The 19,869-nt window shown below is 41.4% G+C and overlaps 2 protein-coding genes across 17 annotated transcripts in view; both read right to left on the bottom strand.

Annotated features, from left to right (window-relative positions):
• SCCPDH (saccharopine dehydrogenase (putative)) overlaps positions 1–19,869 on the bottom strand; it is a 406,234-nt gene that overhangs the window by 91,804 nt on the left and 294,561 nt on the right. The window lies entirely within an intron of this gene.
• The window catches only part of CNST (consortin, connexin sorting protein), a 104,418-nt gene that overhangs the window by 13,428 nt on the left and 71,121 nt on the right, over positions 1–19,869 (bottom strand). For all 16 annotated transcript variants that reach the window (XM_074990044.1, XM_074990042.1, XM_074990054.1 and 13 more), the window contains 2 exons: positions 16,814–17,724; positions 2,689–2,824 (listed from right to left, as the gene is read on the bottom strand). In XM_074990044.1, the coding sequence (XP_074846145.1) occupies positions 2,689–2,824; positions 16,814–17,724 (1,047 nt within the window). The remainder of the gene's footprint in view (positions 1–2,688; positions 2,825–16,813; positions 17,725–19,869) is intronic.

Consider the following 19,869-nt stretch of genomic DNA (forward strand, 5'->3'; position numbering starts at 1 on the left):
CTTGTTAAGAAAAGAATTAAGAGATATATCTTGCAGAGAACACCATGAATAAAAGATGGTAGTTACGCAAGGCCAAGATTTGCTAAAGAGCAGGCTGCAGTGGGCTCCAGCGGCTCTGGTGAGTGGTGCATTTATTTGGTGGGGGGAGGGGTGGCTATGGCAAATACAGTAAACCCTCACATTTAATAGACTTTTGGAATTAACAGACATCCCTCTCCCATTAGTTCATTAAATCAAGGGTTTACTGGACTTTGTCCCCGTTCATTACCTCCCAGTGCCTTGAGTGCCACTTCCCAGCCCTGTGCCATTTCCCTACTAAGGCTACGTCTACACTAGCCAAAAACTTCGAAATGGTCATATAAATGGCCATTTCAAAGTTTACTAACGCTGAAATACATATTCAGTACCTCATTAGCATGCGGGTGGCCGCGGCACTTTGAAATTGACACGGCTCGTCACTGCGCTGCTTGTCCAGACAGGGCTCCTTTTCAAAAGGACCCCGGCTACTTCGAAGTCGCCTTATTCCCATCTGCTCATAGGAATAAGGCGACTTCGAAGTAGCAGGGGTCTTTTCGAAAAGGAGCCCCGCCTGGACGAGCCACGCGGCGGTGAGCTGCGTCAATTTCGAAGTGCCGCGGCCACCCGCATGCTAATGAGGCGCTGAATATGTATTTCAGCGCTTCATTTACATGGCCATTTTGAAGTTTTTGGCTAGTGTAGACACAGCCTAAGGCTTACATTGAATCAGGAGCCTTAAAAGAGGCTCAAAAACGGGACCTCCTGGTACCATCTCTCACCTTCTCTAATTAAGAAAGGGGCCGCACGCTCCCTCCCTCCTTCTTGACCACAAAGAACCAACCGTTCTAAGGCTACATCTACAATATGGCAGAAGATGGACCCACTCAGGGTCGATCTTCCTGGGTTTGATTTTACGCATGCATGAAATGATGCTTTCAGGGGTTAAAGTCAACCCTCAAAGGTCAAAGGAACAAATGCTCCTCTCGACCTTCTCCTGTGTAGACAGACATGGAAGTTGACTGAAGGTACATTGATTTTAGCTATGCAATTGGCGTCGCTGAAACTGGGTATCTTTGGTCAACGTTTATGTCTAGTGTAGACATAGCCTCACTTGTGGGGACAAGTCCAGGAAACCTCGCACACACCCACTCTGCACAGGAAAAGAAGCAGAGCATTAGTTCTCTCTATTAACCACCACTACATGATGTATTCTTCAGATGAGAAGAGGAGAAAGAATGAGTTCCTGATCCATCAGTAAACATTTTAAATACAAATATAAATGGCACTGGCAAGTATGAAATAGACCTACTCTCTTAACAGGAAGACAAGGAGAAGCAATGGCTTCAAAATAACAAAGCTTTGGATAGATATTATTAAAAGATCTCTCCCCAGCACCATGCTGTGCCTCTGCTCTGCTCCAAAAATCACTCAGGGACCTACTGGCTCAGCAGTCATGAGTGCTGTTTATTTACACAGAGCAAGCTCATCATCTCTCACCACATATCAGTAGGGCTTCCAACCACAGGGACTTCTTTTTCTTGAAGCCAGGGGAGAGAAGTATCCCTTTCCTTTCACCCTCCAGCTGCTTCCTTCCAGCCGCCTCTCACCCCCATTAATCAGATTAGCACTCACTCCACCTCTGATAATTACACTCAGATTCCTCTAGTTAGCTCCAACTCACTTCCCTGCGGTAAGGTAATAGAGGGCTGGCTCATCAGTTCAGGATCAGCAGCAGCCCCCTGTCATAGGCTCCCATCCTGCTAAAACGTGGAGTGACTTTATTGAAGACACTATTGCCGTAAGGTTCTGTGACGACAATAATGGACTGTAGTAAAACTTTCCCAGTAATGACAGCAGAGTGAGGATTTTCCCTGCAGCTTGTTAACCTATTAATGGATGGGGATGCATCAAACATATTTTAAACTGAGAGGAAGCCGTGGTAGTCTATACACTATGAAAACAAAAAGCAGTCAAGTAGCACTTTAAAGACTAGCAAAATAGTTTATTAGGTGAGCTTTCGTGGAAGTGGGTCTGTCCCACGAAAGCTCACCTAATAAACTATTTTGCTAGTCTTTAAAGTGCTACTTGACCGCTTTTTGTTTTGATATTTTAAACCATATTTCAACTGCAAATTGACACCAGTGCTAGTAAACTATAAAAGAAGACTAAAGCCTCAAGCCTTCCAATCCCATGTTTCTGAGCAGGTCTCATCATCCCGGAAGGTAAAAATGCAAACTTTTGCATTGCTTTTTTGACGTTTGTTAGATTAACGAACAAAAACCTACTACTGCTTCTACATCTAAGAATTAGAAATTAAATGAAGGAACATCCAAATAGGTGAAAGCCATGAGAGAGCAGCAGCTCTCCTTTAGCTCCGAGCAAAGCTGGGTGCTTTGGTTTATAACAGAAATTTATTTAAAATTTTATTTTGTTTGGATTAACTAACTCATTGCACGAAAGTCTTTGTGTATCCCTATATCCATATTTCTAGACTCAGTTTTAGTACACTCTGTTGCTACTGCTACCTGGAGAACAGCCAGCAAGGCAACACAGGGCAGACAACAGCAACAATTTAAATCTGACTATTTCCTGCTTTCATTTTCCTTATTAACAAATGAAAGCATGCATAGATGTGTATGTTATGAAAACAAATTAAGATAAACAAGTTACCTTGCTCCAAGGTGTCTTCCATTTCTTGGAATCTCACTCTTCTCTTTGGATTTTTCTGCTGGATTTGAGCCAGCGTCTTTCCTTCATTGTCATCTCTCTTCTTTAGAATTGACACCAGTCCCTCAGCAGGGGCAACCTATGAGAGTTTACAAGAATCATTTGGCACCAAGTGACACAACAAACTGCTTTAGAAAGCCAGACATAAAAGCACTCAGTAATGGCTGGGGTGGGGAAGAGGAGGAAAGAAATTAGAAACAGCAGAGAAATGGCCTCTAATCTATCTTCTTATAGTGCAGCTATACTCAAATTATTTTTTCACATCTTCAAACGGAGAGGACAAACTGCAGTATCCCTTCTTAAACAGAAGAGGACTTGTAAGACTTCGGTTTAATTTTTCTAGTCCAGTGTTTCCCAAAGGGTGGAATATGTACCACTGGTGATACTCAAAAGAATTTCAAGGGGTATGCAGCAGAAAATAAACTACAAAAAAATCAGGTGATAAGCACTGGCACAGCGTTGGAGGATGGGGTACACCAACATGGCCAAAATCCTGAAAGGGGTGCACGAATGTTTTAAGTTTGGGAAACACTGTTCTAGTCTGTTGTTCACAGATCCATTCTCTTGGCTCATGTATCATATTATAATATCTATTAGTTCCTATGCAGCCTCAGGCCTTAAACTCATGAGGGACAGGTGTAGTGCTGAATATGGGTCTTCAATAGTTTCGGTGAACAGACAGACAGACAATAAATTACTCTCTCTTTCTAAAGGCCCTTAGCCCTGCACAGACCAACACACTAATCTTGGAAATTATGCACTGTCTAACGTAACGGCTCTATGGAAGCAAATCTGGCTCCCCTTGGAGGCAACAGACTCATCTGGGGGCACAAAATACAACAGAGGAACTAGAATGGAAGGGAAAGCTGCTCAACTCTGCATTCACTTCCCATTTCTTATTGTAACATGCTTGATGGCTGAAACAGCAGGAAGGAAATCAGTAGTCCCTGCTCTGCTGGTATCCCCAAAATACAGCTGTCCATGGGAACAGCTCACATAAACAGCGCCCTGAGCTGCAGGTCATTATCTGAAGTTTTTCGGTTCTCTTCCTGTCACATGCTGTCCGCCACCAAAACATGTTAAGCCCACCCCAAGTAGTATGTCACTTTTCAGTAAGAGCACAAATGGAGAGGGAAAGCCAGCAGGGAGGGACAAGCAAAAACTAAGAACAGGTGCAAGTGGGGAACTACTGAAACTTAAAATGTGTCTGGAGGGATAAAGCAGCACACAGAAGAGTTCATAGGGAAAACAGAGAGCTAAAAGGGGAGACAGTGGAAAATGAATCAGGAGATGACATGATGAGACAGGGAGATGCTGGAGCACCCAGCTACTGACATGGAGTGGCAGCACAGAAGGACTCTACAAAAAGCTTGGGATCAATGTCTTGTCATGCATATTTGGCTCCAAACAGAAAGTGCCAACTTTCTACTTTTACTAGAGGTGCTTGACTCCTGCTCCACCCCAGGCATTGCCATCACTCTGTTGCTCCTCCCAGCCCCCACCCCACCTTTTTCTGTCCCCACTCCTCCCTCTCCATCTTCTGCATACTGTTGAATAGCTAACTGTGGGCAGGAGGCAATGGGGGGTATGGAGAGAAGAGATGAGACTGGCAGCGGGTGCTGAGCACCCACTATTTTTTTTTCCTTCATGGGTGCTCCAGCCCCTGAGCACTCACACAGTTGACATTTATGCTTCCAGAGACTTTAGGACCCACTCTCCTTGGTTGAATGGCCCATCTTTCTCAGATTACAAGAGCTCTCTTCCCTTGTCTCTAATGATGGATACCAAAGATGGCCTCTAAAGTCCTACACATTTGTTTTATGAGGCAGGATACCTCCGTTCCCTTTCTGTGGGTTTCCCATCTCTTTGTATGATTTCCATGTATATGCAGCTTCCATTGTTTCTGATTCCACTAGGCTTAATTTACATAACAGCTAGAAGACCCTCTCCTGTCTGGGCAGACTGTCTAGCCTAACAGTAATGAGTATTCATAATTCCTCATCTAGAATTAGTACATACATTTCATAGCGACATTATTCGCTGGCACGCCATCTGAATTCTACTTAAGTAAAAAAGACCAGCTAGCATCTTTAAACAGAGGTGTGTAAACTAAGTTTTACCTTTCAGCCACCTCAATAACAAGAGTTTTCAAATAGCAGGCACCGATCTAGAATCTAGTATTTAACACTGGGGGTTCTTGTATGTTGTTTTGCATGCTGAAAATTAGTTAGTAAATGCTTAATCAGATTTCTGTTTGACTGCAATAAACTTTAGGATATGCCCTCCCAAGGGAATGTCTACTACTTATTCACTGATTATAAGGCCAGGAGGAATAGGGACCTCTATTGTCATCTAGTTTGACCTTCTGCGTAACACAAGTCATAAGACTTTCCTGAATTAATTCTTGCTTTAAATCCAACAAGAGTGTATCTTTTAGAAAAACATCCAACTGAAAATTAAAGAGTCTCTCTGATGGTGAATCCACTACAAACTTTAGTGAATTATTTCAACAGTTAATTACCCTGGGTAAATGTAGGCCCACTTTTATCCTGCATACAAAACAGCATAAGGTAGGAAAAGTCAGAGTGTATCAATGGTGCACAGGTGGTGATACAGAGTAACCACTTCTCCTGGCTTCAATTCAACTTCCAGAATGGAGTTGAGTATTTACAGAGATTCTCATTAAAACAATAGGCTCAGTGATCTAAACATAAACCCTGAGTGTACATGAGCCTCTTCCTTTCCAAAGGGCATGTTAATGAGCAGGTTCGAAAGATGCTAATGAGGCGCTGCGATGAATATGCAGTGCCTCATTAGCATAATGGCAGCCATGGCGATTCAAAAGTGCGGCTTTTTGAAACGCGCGCTGCCCATGGAGATGGGACCTTCCGAAAGGACCCCCCGCCCCAGTTTTCGAAAGCCCTTCTTCCTACCTGGTGTTAGGAAGAAGGGCTTTCGAAAACTGGGCAGGGGGGTCCTTTCAGAAGGTCCTGTCTCCACGGATGGTGCGTGATTCGAAAAGCTGCACTTTTGAATCGCTGCAGCCACCATTATGCTAATGAGGCGCTGCATATTCATCACAGCGCCTCACTAGCATCTTTCGAACCCACTCTTTAACATGTCCCTTTCGAAAGGAAGGTGCTTGTGTAGACACAGCCAAAGAATTTAGGGCCATGGTTTTTGAGAAAAAGTAGAATCTATTGATGAAACGTGTTTGTCTTTAGCTTGACTCATTTTTTTTGCAGCGATCAAATATTAAGCCCTAATAATCAGCTGTTTCAATACTAAAGTAACATGAACATTTACAATCAAAGCAGACATTTACAAAAAAAAGCAGACAATAGTATTTATAATAAAAAGAATTTTCGTAACTGCAGTAATACAACTGACTACTTCTGATTAAACAGTAATATATTATGAGGATACGTCTGTACTATGGGTCAGTTAGAAGCAGAAACCTACCTCTTCCTGCCAAACTACAGTTTTTCAAAATGGCATTACTAGGGAATGCTGGCTTAACTGGTTTGTTAATTTTCGCGTTTCCACAGGACACCTCTAGTTGTAGTAAGTGTACTGAGCGTGGTGTACTGAGGACTGTTTTGGAATTGCAAGCTATCGTGTTGAGAATGTGGAAGATGGGGGTTGGAGGGCAGCTGTTTCCTGGTCCTGCTTGCAGTTGCAGGCTCTCAGGTGTTGTCACAAAACATGGCATCGAAGACACTAAAAAGACAGTGTAAAGCAGGAATCTCAGACTCTCAGCCTGTGGGCCATCTATGGCTCAAGCACTTCCCCAGTCCGGCCTGCAACATATTTTGAATAAAATTTTAATCAGGCCACGTGGCTGCTGGCCTAGAGAAGCAGCATTCAGGGACTCACCTTTGCACATGGATCCCAGTAACATCCAGGGCCCCAGCGCCCACATAGTCCTGGCCATTGAGGGCATCACTCAGATCAGGAATCTGCAACTCCTGCCTCACTGCGATACAAACCGTGCCAGCCAGGTTGCCACCTATGCTGATGTGCTTCAGCAGCCACTGGGATGGGGGTTGGGGGACCCCATCTATAGGACTTGGATGTTAGTGGCGGGGCTGGTGGGATCCGAGGGCAAGGGCACAGATATCAACGGGCGGGGTGGGGGGGTGCATCCCAGCCTGAGGACATGGGGAAGTCAGGGTAAGGACTCAGTATCATGTCTTTTGTAGGATCCTGGACTCTGTCTGGGCTCCTGGACACAGGAGGAGACAATATAAAATTGTATTGCCAAACACAAGAGTTCAAAACTCATGAGTTAGACCCCTTGGTGCCTCCAAAATGGGAATGGTTCCTTGAAATCACAGATAAAATACACCTGGGGATCTTTTTATTTGTTATGGTGTTCGAGGTCTTTGGCTGAACTCTGGTCATATTTTCTAGCTTTTCTCCACAAATTATGAGACCTACAGTTTTCCTTTTAAAAAAGGAAAGAATGCTGGGATTCTCTTCTAATACCAGGCACTAACAAACATGCATAATCTACCCAGAGTAATCACAGTTAACAGTGGTGCATGAGGCATCAGATACTGACTTAAGTTCCCAGATCTGACTTAATTCTAATATCATGGCTCAGGATGTTCTGGAAGAATAAAGACCCAATTATTGGAAGGCTTGTGATCAAATCAGAAGAGTTGGCATCACTGATATCTAGTCACTTTTACAAAATGAGTTAATAGTCTCAAAGCTTACACCTCTGAACCTGACAGCTCTGCACATACCTCCCCCAGGCTGCAGGCATGTGCAGGCAGCAGTGTGGGGTTAGCAGCTGGAAGCTGCTGTAACTCCATTGTGCAGTCAGTAGAGGTGGAGGGGACTCATGGCAGGTTTTAAATCACCATGGGGCAGCAGGCATGGCCATGGGGTGCATGGAGTGGGGAAAGCAGCATGAAGACACCCCCTGCACCCACAGCCCTACCAGAGAAGGGTGCTCTCCGGGAGGGTTTGAGGACTGGCACTGGTCCAAAGGTAAACTGAGCTCGGGTTTGAGAACCCAGGCTTAAAGCAAAGTGGGGTTAAGCTGCCTCACTGCCTGTATTCTTTCTGCGGTTTTGGGTATTCAAATGTTATTATTCTGAATTTAAAGAAATAAAATAGTGTGACATGTAACTTTCCAGCTTTTTTACATAGGTATCTAATTTCTCTGTGTGTACGTAAATCTAACATGTTATCTAATTTCTCTGTGTGTGCTCCAAACTTAACATATGGTCCAGCTGCCTGAACAAGGAAAATTAAAAAGGATATGGTTCATAGTAAGACTATCTAGAAAGCACAAAGAACTGTTGTATGAATAGTACAGGTAATGAAAACGCATATATGAAAATTTGCATAGTGTGTTAGCATCATCATTATCTCATAAACATGGTCACGAATACACAAAGAGAAAAGGGTTTTATAAAATGGCAGTCAACTGAGTTTTAGGAAAGAGTTTTTTAAAAGTTAGCTTATAACAAAACTCTAAGAGGATGTAGCTGTAACAGTGTTTACATTTGCTGGATATAAGACTTGCATATTTGAGACAGCTCTCTAAATCCAATACCAAGCACATATTCTCTGCCATCTAGGTGTCGATAGGAACAGTCAACTGTTTAAACTCTGCAACTGAGTTTTCAGGATCATATGGCAAATGTGAGAGGCTACTAGTTTACTGACAGGCTATGCTTTACTAAACTTCTAGGACACACAGGCTGTGTCTACACTAGAGAGTTTTGTTGACAGAAGGGGTCTTCTGTCAACATAACTCAGGGAGCGTCTACACACATAAAATGTCTGTCGACAGAATTCTGCATTTGTCTCGACATTGTTATCCCTCGAAAACCTGAGGAATAACTTCTCTTAACACAAGTGCAAAGTAGACACTTCTGTTGACAGAGAGGGCTTCCAGTTCACTGGGCAGCCATTCTGTTGACAGAGGGCAGGGCAGTCAGGCTGCTCTCTGTCGCCAGACGCTCTGTCAATCTGCTTTTGTGTGTAGATGCACTTTGTCGACACAACTCTATGCTTCTAGTGTCGACGTATCCATAAAGAAAATAACATCTTTCACAAATTAAACCCTAGAAGCAATAGCCATTTTGACTGTATGAGAATATTCACGCTGAATCAAACTAAAATAAGATGTAAGCGCTGGTGCTGGTTCACAAAGCTCTTTTTAAAACCACCAACTGTATTTTCTTATTAATGCATAATCCTTTTCTGCAAGAGCTCCAAATATTTAAAACTGGTACAGATACTAAAATGATGAGCAATATAAAAAGTCTATGAATAAAATTGAAGCTGTAAGTGTATATTACGCATAAAAGAGAAGTGCACACAGTCGTCACTTATTGGAGAAGAGACAGACATTGAATTTCAACTGAGTTAGAACTTGTGCCTCAATTTTTAACTCCCCAAATGTTCCTATTTGTAGCCTTCATATGTTGGCAGTTATGTTCATGCAAGAAATTGACAGGACTTCAAAACTGTACATGCCTTCTCACTTACCTGTTTGTCCTGACATAATATTTACTTAACAAGAAAAACATCTCTCTCTCTCCACTAAATTTGAGTGAAATGTTACACGCACATACTTTTGCACCTACTCTGCAAATTAATAGGAGTCAGTGAAAATAGATTCGTTACTCTAAAGATTAGCAGGACTTAGCTACATATACTTATGTTACTGATAAGGGGGGTGCACTAGATATATAAATCCTATAGACTTGCAAATGAAACAAATATATCTTTCATCTATTACTGAGAGATAAGACCCAACATGATAATTGTAAGCCTAAATTTCACAGCACATGCAGATTGAAAACTCAGCATTCCAGGCTACTTGTATGGTTTTGGTCTGCCGTAACACTCATTGTAATCTAATCAAATTAGGAGAGGCTTTAACAATATGCTGGCAGTCTACAGAAAGATAAGAATAGCATATGCTGAAAAAAGTAGTCTGCCACAATTTCTACTTCCTAAATAACCTCTCAGTGCAGAGCTACATTCTGCATAAACGTATGTTCTAATCAGACAGATCAGAGACAAAGGAAAAGACACTCCACAGAGCTCTGTCTAAGAGCAGAGTTTGATGGCATTATCCAGTAGGCACTGCACCAACCATGTCATTTCATATTTGCAATGACTTAACTGGTGAAAGAAAAAGATTAAACTTGGCTCTCTCAGCTACTGGCAATAACATACTACCATTTGCTAGTTAAACAACAGCAGTATGGACACAAACTAAATACAAAATAGGTGCATTAATACACAACAGAATGGTGCAGTTTAAGAACTGTACATTCAAATATAGTTGAAATGATGACATTAAACACTGATGCATGTTTCCTTTTTATAGTCAAAGTAAACCACATACATTGATTGTCACTTCAGGGCTTAAGCTGTTAGTTTTAATGAAACAACAGTAATAATCAAAAAAGCATAACCCCCAGCAAACAGTCTAAATTGGTTATATACGAGATGTTATTTGCCCTAGCTGAACCAGAAGTAATTGTTTACACACAGTTCTTCATAATGGACGATGGGTAGTGTGGTAATATTGACATAAAATGCTAATAAAAATTTACTAGCCCAAGCACAAAAACTACTTACCCTTCTTGATAAAAAAGGGGAGAGGAAAGAATGAGAATTTACTCACCTATGGGGGCAGGAGGGGAACTCGCTTTAGGAAAGTACACTCATCCCTCGTTAAATGAGCACTTCACTTACGAGTACTTGCCTAAACAAGGGACACATTTACTTACCTTAGTTCACTCTATGAGTGAACTCTCCCTGCTAACACAAGGATAATACCCCCCTTGTGGCTTCAGCCTGCCCTAGTCTGATCCCTGCCATCCCCACAGCCCTACCTACGGTACCCTGACCCCTCACTTCCGCCAGCCCCATGGCAACCTGACCCGCCTCCCCAACCGGCCCTGCAGTGCCTACCTGCAGCAGCCTGACCCCTGGCCCCTGTCTGCCCTGTGGCAGCCTGACCCCCCGCTGGTCCCAAAGTGCCTACCCACAGCAGCCTGCCCCCTGCCCCCACCAGCCTCACGGCAGCCTGACCCCCCTTGCCTCTGCAGCAGCCTGACCCCCTCTCCAGCCACCAGCACTGCAGACCATCCCTGTGGTAGCCTGACACCCCGCTGCCTCCGACGGCCCCGTGACAGCTTACCCCCTCCCCAGCCACCAGCCCCACAGACCGGCCCCGCGGCAGCGTGACTCCATGTTAGCTGCATGGCCCCAACCCACGGCAACCTTAACCACGACCACCCCCACGGCAGCCTGACACCCCACTGGCCCCTCAGTGCCTACCCGCGGCAGCCTGACCCTTGCCCCCCAGCCCTGTGGCAGCCTGACCCCCACCTCCCCTCTCCACCCACCCCGCAGCAGCCTGAGCCCCTGCCCCCCCACCCCGTGGCAACCTGACCCCCACCTCCCCTCTCCGTCAGCCCAGTAGACCTAACTTAACCTAACCTGCTGCAGCCTGAACAACCCCCCCACAACACACACCCAACCTTCATCAGCTTGAACCCCCCCACCCACGGACCCAACCAGCCACCAGGTTTTAACCCTCCCTCCCACTCATGGCCCTAAACTGCCCCCAGCCATTAACCTTTTCCAACCCCCAGACTCAAGGTTCACTTACCTTCCAAAAGCAGCGCCACCTGCTGCCACTCCTTCCCCGAGCTCTAGGAACCAGTCAGAGACTTTTACGTGTATTTTAATGAGAATTTAGAGCCCCTCTTATGAGTTTTCACCTATGAGCACAAAGCTGGAAACCAATTGTGCTTGTAGAACGAGGGATGAGTGTAGAATGTTTGCTGCCTGCATGTGTTGCTATAAATGTATTGCTTGTGATGAAGAAGGCCAATAGCTCCTGGTAAACTGCCTAGGGAGCAGGCGAGTAGTCACTAGCAGTGTATTTGCAACTGGTAGGTTGAGACTGTAAAAAGAAATCTTGCTACTCTGAGTTTCAGCCATTGCCCTGTGGGTTTTTTAGACCAAATTTCAGGTTTCAGTTCTAATACACTCATCCCTCACTATACCACCATAATTGGTTCCTAACTTTTTGCTTGTAGGTGAAAACTCATAAGAGGAACGAAGGGTCCTGTGGCACCTTATAGACTAACAGAAAAGTTTAGAGCATGAGCTTTCGTGAGTTAACTCGGCAGCATCTGAAGAAGTGAGTTAACTCACGAAAGCTCATGCTCTAAACTTTTCTGTTAGTCTATAAGGTGCCACAGGACCCTTCGTTGCTGCTACAGATCCAGACTAACACAGCTACCCCTCTGATACTTGAACTCATAAGAGGGACACTAAATTTTCATTAAAATATAGGTTAAAGTCTCCAATTGGTTCCAAGTGCTGGGAGTGGCGGCAGGTGGCGCTGCTTTTGAAAGCGATGTGAACCTGGGGCTGCGGGGGTTAAAGGCTCGGGGCAGTTTGGGGACATGAGTGGGAGGGAGGGTTAAAACATGGTGGCAGGTTGGGTCCCCGGGGTGGGGTGTTCAGGCTGCTGCAGGTTGGTTCTGTGGGGCTGGTGGCGGGGAGTTAAGGCTGCGACAGCTTTGGTCTGCTGGGCTGGTGGGGTTAGGCTGCAGCAGTTTAGGTGTGCAGGGCTGGCAGGGGGTTTTAGATTTCAGTGGTTCAGGTGCATGGGGGACAGTGAGGGGGTTTAAGTTGCTGCAGTTTGGGTGCATGGCGGGGCGGCGGTGGGGTTTAAGTTGCTGTGGTTTGGGTGCATGGGGGGCAGTGGGGGGGGTTTAGGTTTTGGTGGTTTGGGTGCAGGGGGCATTAAGTTGCAGCAGTTTGGAGCCACGGGGAGGGGGTAAGACTCGTACTACTGGGGACAGTTCACTTGTTGAGTAAACTAGGGGAGGTATGTGTCCCCCTTGTTTAAGCAAGAACTCGTAAATAAAGTACTTGTTTAATGAGGGATGAGTGTACAAAAATGACTGACTAAAACAGTCTGTACCCCATGCAGTTTAAGCTTTCAACACCCAATACAGCATCTTCCCCATCAACGAAAGCGAGTGAGGACTGGACTTTCAGTATTGCAGCAGTAGAACTATCAATATCTTTACCACTGAAGCTATGTTCTTTGGGATATGTTAACCCTCTGACACAAGAAAAGTCCTGGATATAGACTGTTTTTTCTTTTTAACACCAAACACATGCCCTCCCTTCTTCCTCACTCAGAGAAATTTTTCTGTTTAATGTTATTTCTCACACAGTTACATGACAGAAGTCTATCCTTTTAGTTTTATCCAACATATAAATTGTATTTTAAAAATGCACTAAATCAACAATTATACGACAAACTGCTAAGGGCAAGGCTATAGTTGAGCTATTAGTTTCATTCTGAAATGGACCAAATCTCTTTTGCTATATTATGACAAATAAATACATTAATAAGACATATGAATTATCAAGTTTCACGAAGGGGCTACTGAGTAGGTTCACTAGCTGCTGTTTTTATTATATTATATTTAGATGCTACCTAATTTTTTTCCTAAGAGACTCAGAGGGTTACTTGGGCTTCAGTACATAGCAGTAGAGGACTCAATTCTGCATGTGTTTAAATAAGTGAATAATTTTATGTATGAGAATATTTCCCTTGAACTACAAACTGCAGAATAAGAGCCATACACAACAATAAGGAATATCAAAAGGGTGCTGTCTAGGGACTTGTTGGCAGAGACAAGGACATGATCTCTGAAATCAGCCTCTAGCTAACGGATTCTTAATAGTTTTTTTCAAGCCTTACACAGTATATACAACAACACTTCAAGCAATATACCCTATACGTGATGGCCATAGAATCTGGCCAATCAAACAGTAAATGTATGATGTAAACATAGCCTTTATACGTCAAATTGCATCTGCTTACATTAGCTGCAAGTCTGGCTCTTTAGTAACAGGTCAAATGATGACTGTGTGGTATTTCTAATTTTTCCCTTTATTGTGGATACAATCTGCTCAGCTGCTCTGGCTGTTAATTTGATTCTTTCAGAAATGGTAGGAAGCTGAACAGAGAAGAGGGCTTCCATCTGATACCTTTTCCAGCAGATAATATTCCAGAACTCCAAGTCTGGTGAACTTTAAGGCCACTGTGTTTGGACTACTTTAATGACTGTGTGTTTGTACCAACTTCTGTCTTCCCAGCAGGGCTTTTTTTAATGTGTTACTGTGTTTTGCTTGGAAAGATAAGCATTTAGCAATTGTTTACTTTCATAGTGAGGTTCCCAAGTCCTCAGAAAATGTACAAATGCTTGAAATAAACATAGAAACTCTCCATTTATTTTTATAATTGGTATTTGAATTCAGACTTAGAATTTAATAGGTTTCTAGCCTTGACCACTTTCCCTTTACTTTAAATGGCAGTCTAAACGTAAACAATAAAAAGAACCCAGAGTGGGGTACTGTGTAAAATAATTTCTGATCTCAAAATATGGCTAATAAAACCCTCCCCTGTACTACAAATATTGCAAGAATATACAGGTATGCTTTTCGTGTATATTTAAAAGGGTTTTATGTTCAATAGCTTATTAAAATCTATGTACCGGTGTCATAAGACTGAGATAATAACATCACACAGATGCAAAACCCTGTGTTAGGGTAAGTCTATGCAACTTATTTTGAATAATTATTTCCCATTTCTTTTCCAACTCATCTGTGCTCCTGTTGAAACTTGCTCAATGATCAATTTCACTCTGATGAGATTGATCCATACTGTACTTCATGGTCCATGCTAGGATTAATGAAATGATTTTGTTTTTCCATTCCCACTGAGAAATTAATCTAAGGGTTTTTGATTCTTAAATAGTACAGATTGAAATATTACTCCATTTCCCAGTTATTTACTTCATAGACTGTGTCAAAACATAGTGCTCAACGTAGTGCTCAAATTTTTTGCCAAAAACCCACTTCAAAGGTTGCATGACAACAGTAGGAGAAACTGACTGAAAAGATCAGTTACTTGTCAAAATGTTAATGGTATCTTAATTTAAATGGATGTACTTGTAATGCTAACAAAAATTAAAATATTATTCATATTCAAAGAAATTAACAATAGAAACAAATTAAGAGGCTTATTTCTCAGAAATGCAGAGCACTTGGAGAGCCTGGTTCTCTTCCACTGAAGTTGAGGGATCTTAGCACTTCTGAATATTAAGCCCTAAAATAACATTAAGTGGCAAGATTAGTGAAGGGGAAAAAACGCACAAGGAATCAGAATACTTAAGGGCTATATACTGTCCTTAACTCACCCTGCTTAGACTAGCAATTGCATTGTAGGCATCTGGGAACACTGTAATAGCTTGCATACTACACATGGTAACCTTTTTTTTTTTTTCCTTTGAAGATTTAATTCCCCTTATCCTTTTGTCCCTGATTTATAGGCCATAGACCCAGGTTTCCTGATAAGGATAACAGGAAAAAGACTTTTTAGAGATAACCAAACACTGCATCTTATTTGGCCAGAAAGATTGTTATTAAGTTATGCAAGGTACTCTCTCACCTCCCTTGAGACTCACGAGTGCTGCCATGGCACTTAACAGTGCTAGAAGCAGAATGAAATTAGGAATCAAACAGGATTTCCCATAGAAAGCAATATCATCAGCTCATTGGGCCAGCACAAGTCTAGGTTTGAAGAAGAAACTACATACAAAATTTAAATTGTTAGACCAAATACGCTACAGAAATAGCTAGGTGCTATGTTGAAATGCATTTTGTGTGTAACTATGTCATTCTGAAATAAGATAATTAGGAATGGCTGTTTCAAAACAGTTTATTTTGAAATACGTCTGTAGTGTAGCCGTAGCCTAAGTGCCTATAAAAAGGAGTTTACAGTACTTTCCTACACTTTAAAGATTGTGAGACATGCAGATACCAAAGTAATACAGACTTTAAAACCCCAGTTGCTGGAATTGCATAATTATATGAGGGTATCGGCTTTCATTTAAAAAAAATGTTTCTAGCTTTCACAGTTGTAGATAAAACCTTAAAAACCATGAACAAGCTATACCTCAAAGTTTGAAAAGATAGAAAAAACAGAAACATAAAGAAATCCTAAAGTGTATTATTTGTAAACATCTCAAGATTTTGGAGGCCTGACTCCCAATTTCTGAATGCTTGGAGAGGCTAATACTGCATGATTTTCCAGGCCTTTCACCTGCCACATGCAAAAGCTGAGAAAACCTTTGCTTAGCCCCGAACATCCTAAATTCTTGTAACGTGGCTTACAGGAACAAGGGCAAAATTTTGCCTTCTGTATTAAATATTTTAAAAGTGCATTTGATCTTTAGAATGGTTGATCCTTATTATGGGCTCTACTCACAATGGTTCTATTGACCAAGCCCTGAGGTTCCTAATTATTTTTATTTGAACAACAGAACTGACAGAGGTTAGGAAAAGTATAAGTATATAAATAAAATATGTCAGGGAAGATGGCTTTCTGTCATTGTTTTCCTGCGCTTATTTGATAAGTTGCCCTTCCGTTTGTGGTGAGCATGTTTTTCCATTTAAAAACATATAAAGAGATTTTTAAAAAGTGGTATGCAGTATATTTTATAGGTAATTCTCCTCTCTTCTGATATTCACGTATGGGAATGGGCAGAGAAAAACAAATTTTACTCTATCAATGAACAATTAAAGGAAGAAAATGTACAATCACGTGCATTTACTGTGTAATTTCTTTGCATAAAATTACAAGGGAAGAAATTATTCTGCTCTTCACTACTCCTAACGGCAGTCTTTATATATAAAATGTTTCATGTTGACACAAAATAAAAGTCTGATTTTTAGAGGTGCTGAACCCGTAACTACCATTGATTTCTGTGGGAGCATGGGATGCTCACAGTACCTCTGAGATAAAATGAGGCTGTAAGTCAATTTAGAGGAAGAATAAAAATAGACAATTCAGTTTTCTTTTCATATTAAAAATAAGGAAGTTATGTATAGGGACATATATTTAACACAAATTTTAAAGAAGATTTCAATTTCTAAGTCTATCATAAATGCAATTAAAACTTCAGTTTTTATAGTTTTCACAGTTATTTACCTCTGCAATCTCTATCCTTTTTGCAAGGTCATCAAGCGAAGAAAAGCTGTCATCGAGGAACAAAGCCTCTGTTGAGCTGTAGGATTCTTGTTCCAGTGGAATATCTGGAGGAGTTTCAGAGTCCTCTTGGTTTTCTAAGTTAGTGAGGGATTCTTCAGTGTCTTTTATACTACCATTTAAAAATTTGCCAAAAAAATCTTCCGGTTCTTCATTATTTACCTCCTCCTCCAGCTGCCTTGGCATATGTTGCAGTCCTTTGCATACTTTTGTATGTGGAGGACTGATATGCTCAGATGCTTTGTTACTTCCATAACACATGTTTTCACAAAGGTTTGATCCATCTCTGTCCTGTGAGGATTTTTCATCATCATTTCCTAAACTAGGATTCTGCTGCTGCTGGTTTAATGCACTATTTCCTCGCTGGCATCTAGCAGTTTCAGTAAAGCCTGAACAGTATTTTGACCTAAGAATGTTTCCTTCAGCTTGTACATTTTCATCTTTAGAAATCAAATCAGGAGGCACATAAGCAGCATCTGTTAAAACTAACGTGTCTACCATTGGTTCACAAGAGAGTCCCACTCCAGGTTCCTTAGCCACGGCTTCTATTTTTGCCACATCCTTAGAGAACTGCTTCTCTGTCAGCTGCACACTGTTATCTTTACCAGCATCCCCAGATGATAAACAGTCAGGAAAAGGCCCGCCCACTATCTCTGTGGACTGGGTGTGTGGCTCCAGTGTCGATTCAGCACTGCAGAGCTGCTCCTCCATGTGGTCCTTCCCTGCAGGTACTTGAAGACTTGCCGTTTCTGCAAGCCTATCTGTTTTACTGTCACACAGAGAGCTCTCACTCATCTCTCTCTCTTTGTGCTGGTTTTCTTTTCTTGGTGCAATCCCAGCCCAAATTTCAGTATCTAAATACAAGAGGAAGACAGTGTCAGCATTTTAAAAGGATTCAAAACATCAGGAGTGTATAGAAAGAGCACACCATGACTTGATAACATTGTATAAAAATGCTTCTGAAAAAATTCCCCTCTAATGCAGATAGGGCTTCTCCAATTAACAGAAAACCTAAAATACCCAGAATAAATCATAAATGAAACCCCAATTCAGCAACTCACTTAACTGCATATTTAAAGTTCAAAACATGGCTAAGCAACTTACTGTAAAGGGACAGGATTACTCATGCTTAAAGCATGTTCTTAAGTGTTTCAAGGAATAAGGTCTAATTTCCCTCTCAAACTTACTTCATTTAACTACATATAGATCACTCCAAGATTTTGAGAAGGAAGGATGGGAAGGGACGAGGCATATGAGGTCATAATTACAGAAGAAATTTTTTCCTGGTTTCATTGCAATCAACAAATCACAGAAATAATAGTAATACACTACAAGTTTTATTATCCGGCATTCCTGGGGAACTGGAGATGCCAGATAATGAAATGCGCCACTTACTTGAGTTGGGGCTGGCACCTGGCCTCCCTCTGCCCTCCCAGCCAGTCTTGTGGCAGGCCGATTAACCAAGCTTTTACTGTACTAATATATAGTTCACACACTTCACTGAGGTATGTAGGTACATTTTTAAAAAGCCCAACATTACAAGAATTTAACAAATTTTCTGTGGGGGACTTTTAAATATTTAACTATTTCCTTAAATTAATGCAAAGTAAAATAAAATATTTGATTACAGTATAGATAGATAATAAATTACACAGCTAAAACCTGCTTGCATGGACTTTTATGTCAGTAGCCAATACAGATTACTCAAAAACAAACAAAACACAAATGCAATTTGGATTTATCTTATATTTGGTCTCTGATATTTTCAATATAAATTACCAGGGGAAAGTGACTTTTGCTTACTGAGCTGTTATAGAACTTTATTTTAGAAAGAAAAGCTAGAAGAGTAATACACATAATGAATTCAAAAATGTTTGGAGTTACAGTCATTTCTGATTAGGAAATGTTGGTAAACTATTTAAGTGTAAGTTAAGAACTTATATTAATGATTTATTTCTAATAGCACAGGAATTTGAGAAATAGTACATTCAGTGTCAATACAGCATGCTCATGTTATAGCAGAAGGCTAAAAATCTCATCTGAATTGTGACTATAATCAGACCCAGACCTGAAATGGAACCTCAAATCCACTCTTCTATTTTCTTCATATTCCCCCTGTCCTCTTCCTACCCATCCCTCTTTTGGGGAGAGAGAAAGGATGTGACTGAGATCCAAATGATAAAGCAATCTCTCTTCATCAGACTTTTTTAAATTACATGCTTATATTGAGCCACCTAGCACAATAGGTTCTGTATTACAAAAGTTACTGTAATAAACGATAATTAAAAAATAAACGCCAAATTCCTAACTTGAAATCTGCTGATTGAAATGTTGGTTCACAGCCAAAACCAGAAGGGCCTATAGATTAAAATGATGGAGGAAATCTCAAAAGACCTCAGAAATTTCTATCATTTTCTATTAAAGTGTTAAAAGATTCTTATGCCTTTCAATCTGAATACACTCTCATGATGGATTTTGCCTTAAACCTGAACACTAGAGTAAACCTGTGCTGGATTAGAGCACTGCCTCTTTTGCTCAGCTGTCAAATATATTTGAAATAGGGTCGAGCTGCTATGTCTAAAAGTAAGTAAAGATTATGTTTGCTGATAATCCTCATATTTTAAGAGTTAATGAAATGCTAGCCGGACATCAAAACTAATGCGAGAAAAGATATGCAAGACTGTGCTGCCTGAATAGGAATAAAAACCAGAACATTAATGGAAAGAAGGGATTGACAGAAGCTAATTTACATAGAATAACAAAAAAATATATATGAGTATCACACAGAGACAGTTTTAGAAATTAAGCAGAAACGACGAGACAGCTGAGGGGTTTGTAATGGGATACTGACCCCTTCATGTATAGGTTACTAGTTCAAATACAGCCCATATTGTCAGACACAGGATTTTGTTATCATCTGTCAATTTTTCCCAATTGATAAGTCCACGTCACAACAGGCACCTTTGTTGGCAAATAGGAACATCACAGATTAAATGGAC

Source organism: Carettochelys insculpta, chromosome 3 (genome assembly GCF_033958435.1).
Source record: "Carettochelys insculpta isolate YL-2023 chromosome 3, ASM3395843v1, whole genome shotgun sequence".
NCBI lineage: Eukaryota > Metazoa > Chordata > Testudines > Carettochelyidae > Carettochelys > Carettochelys insculpta.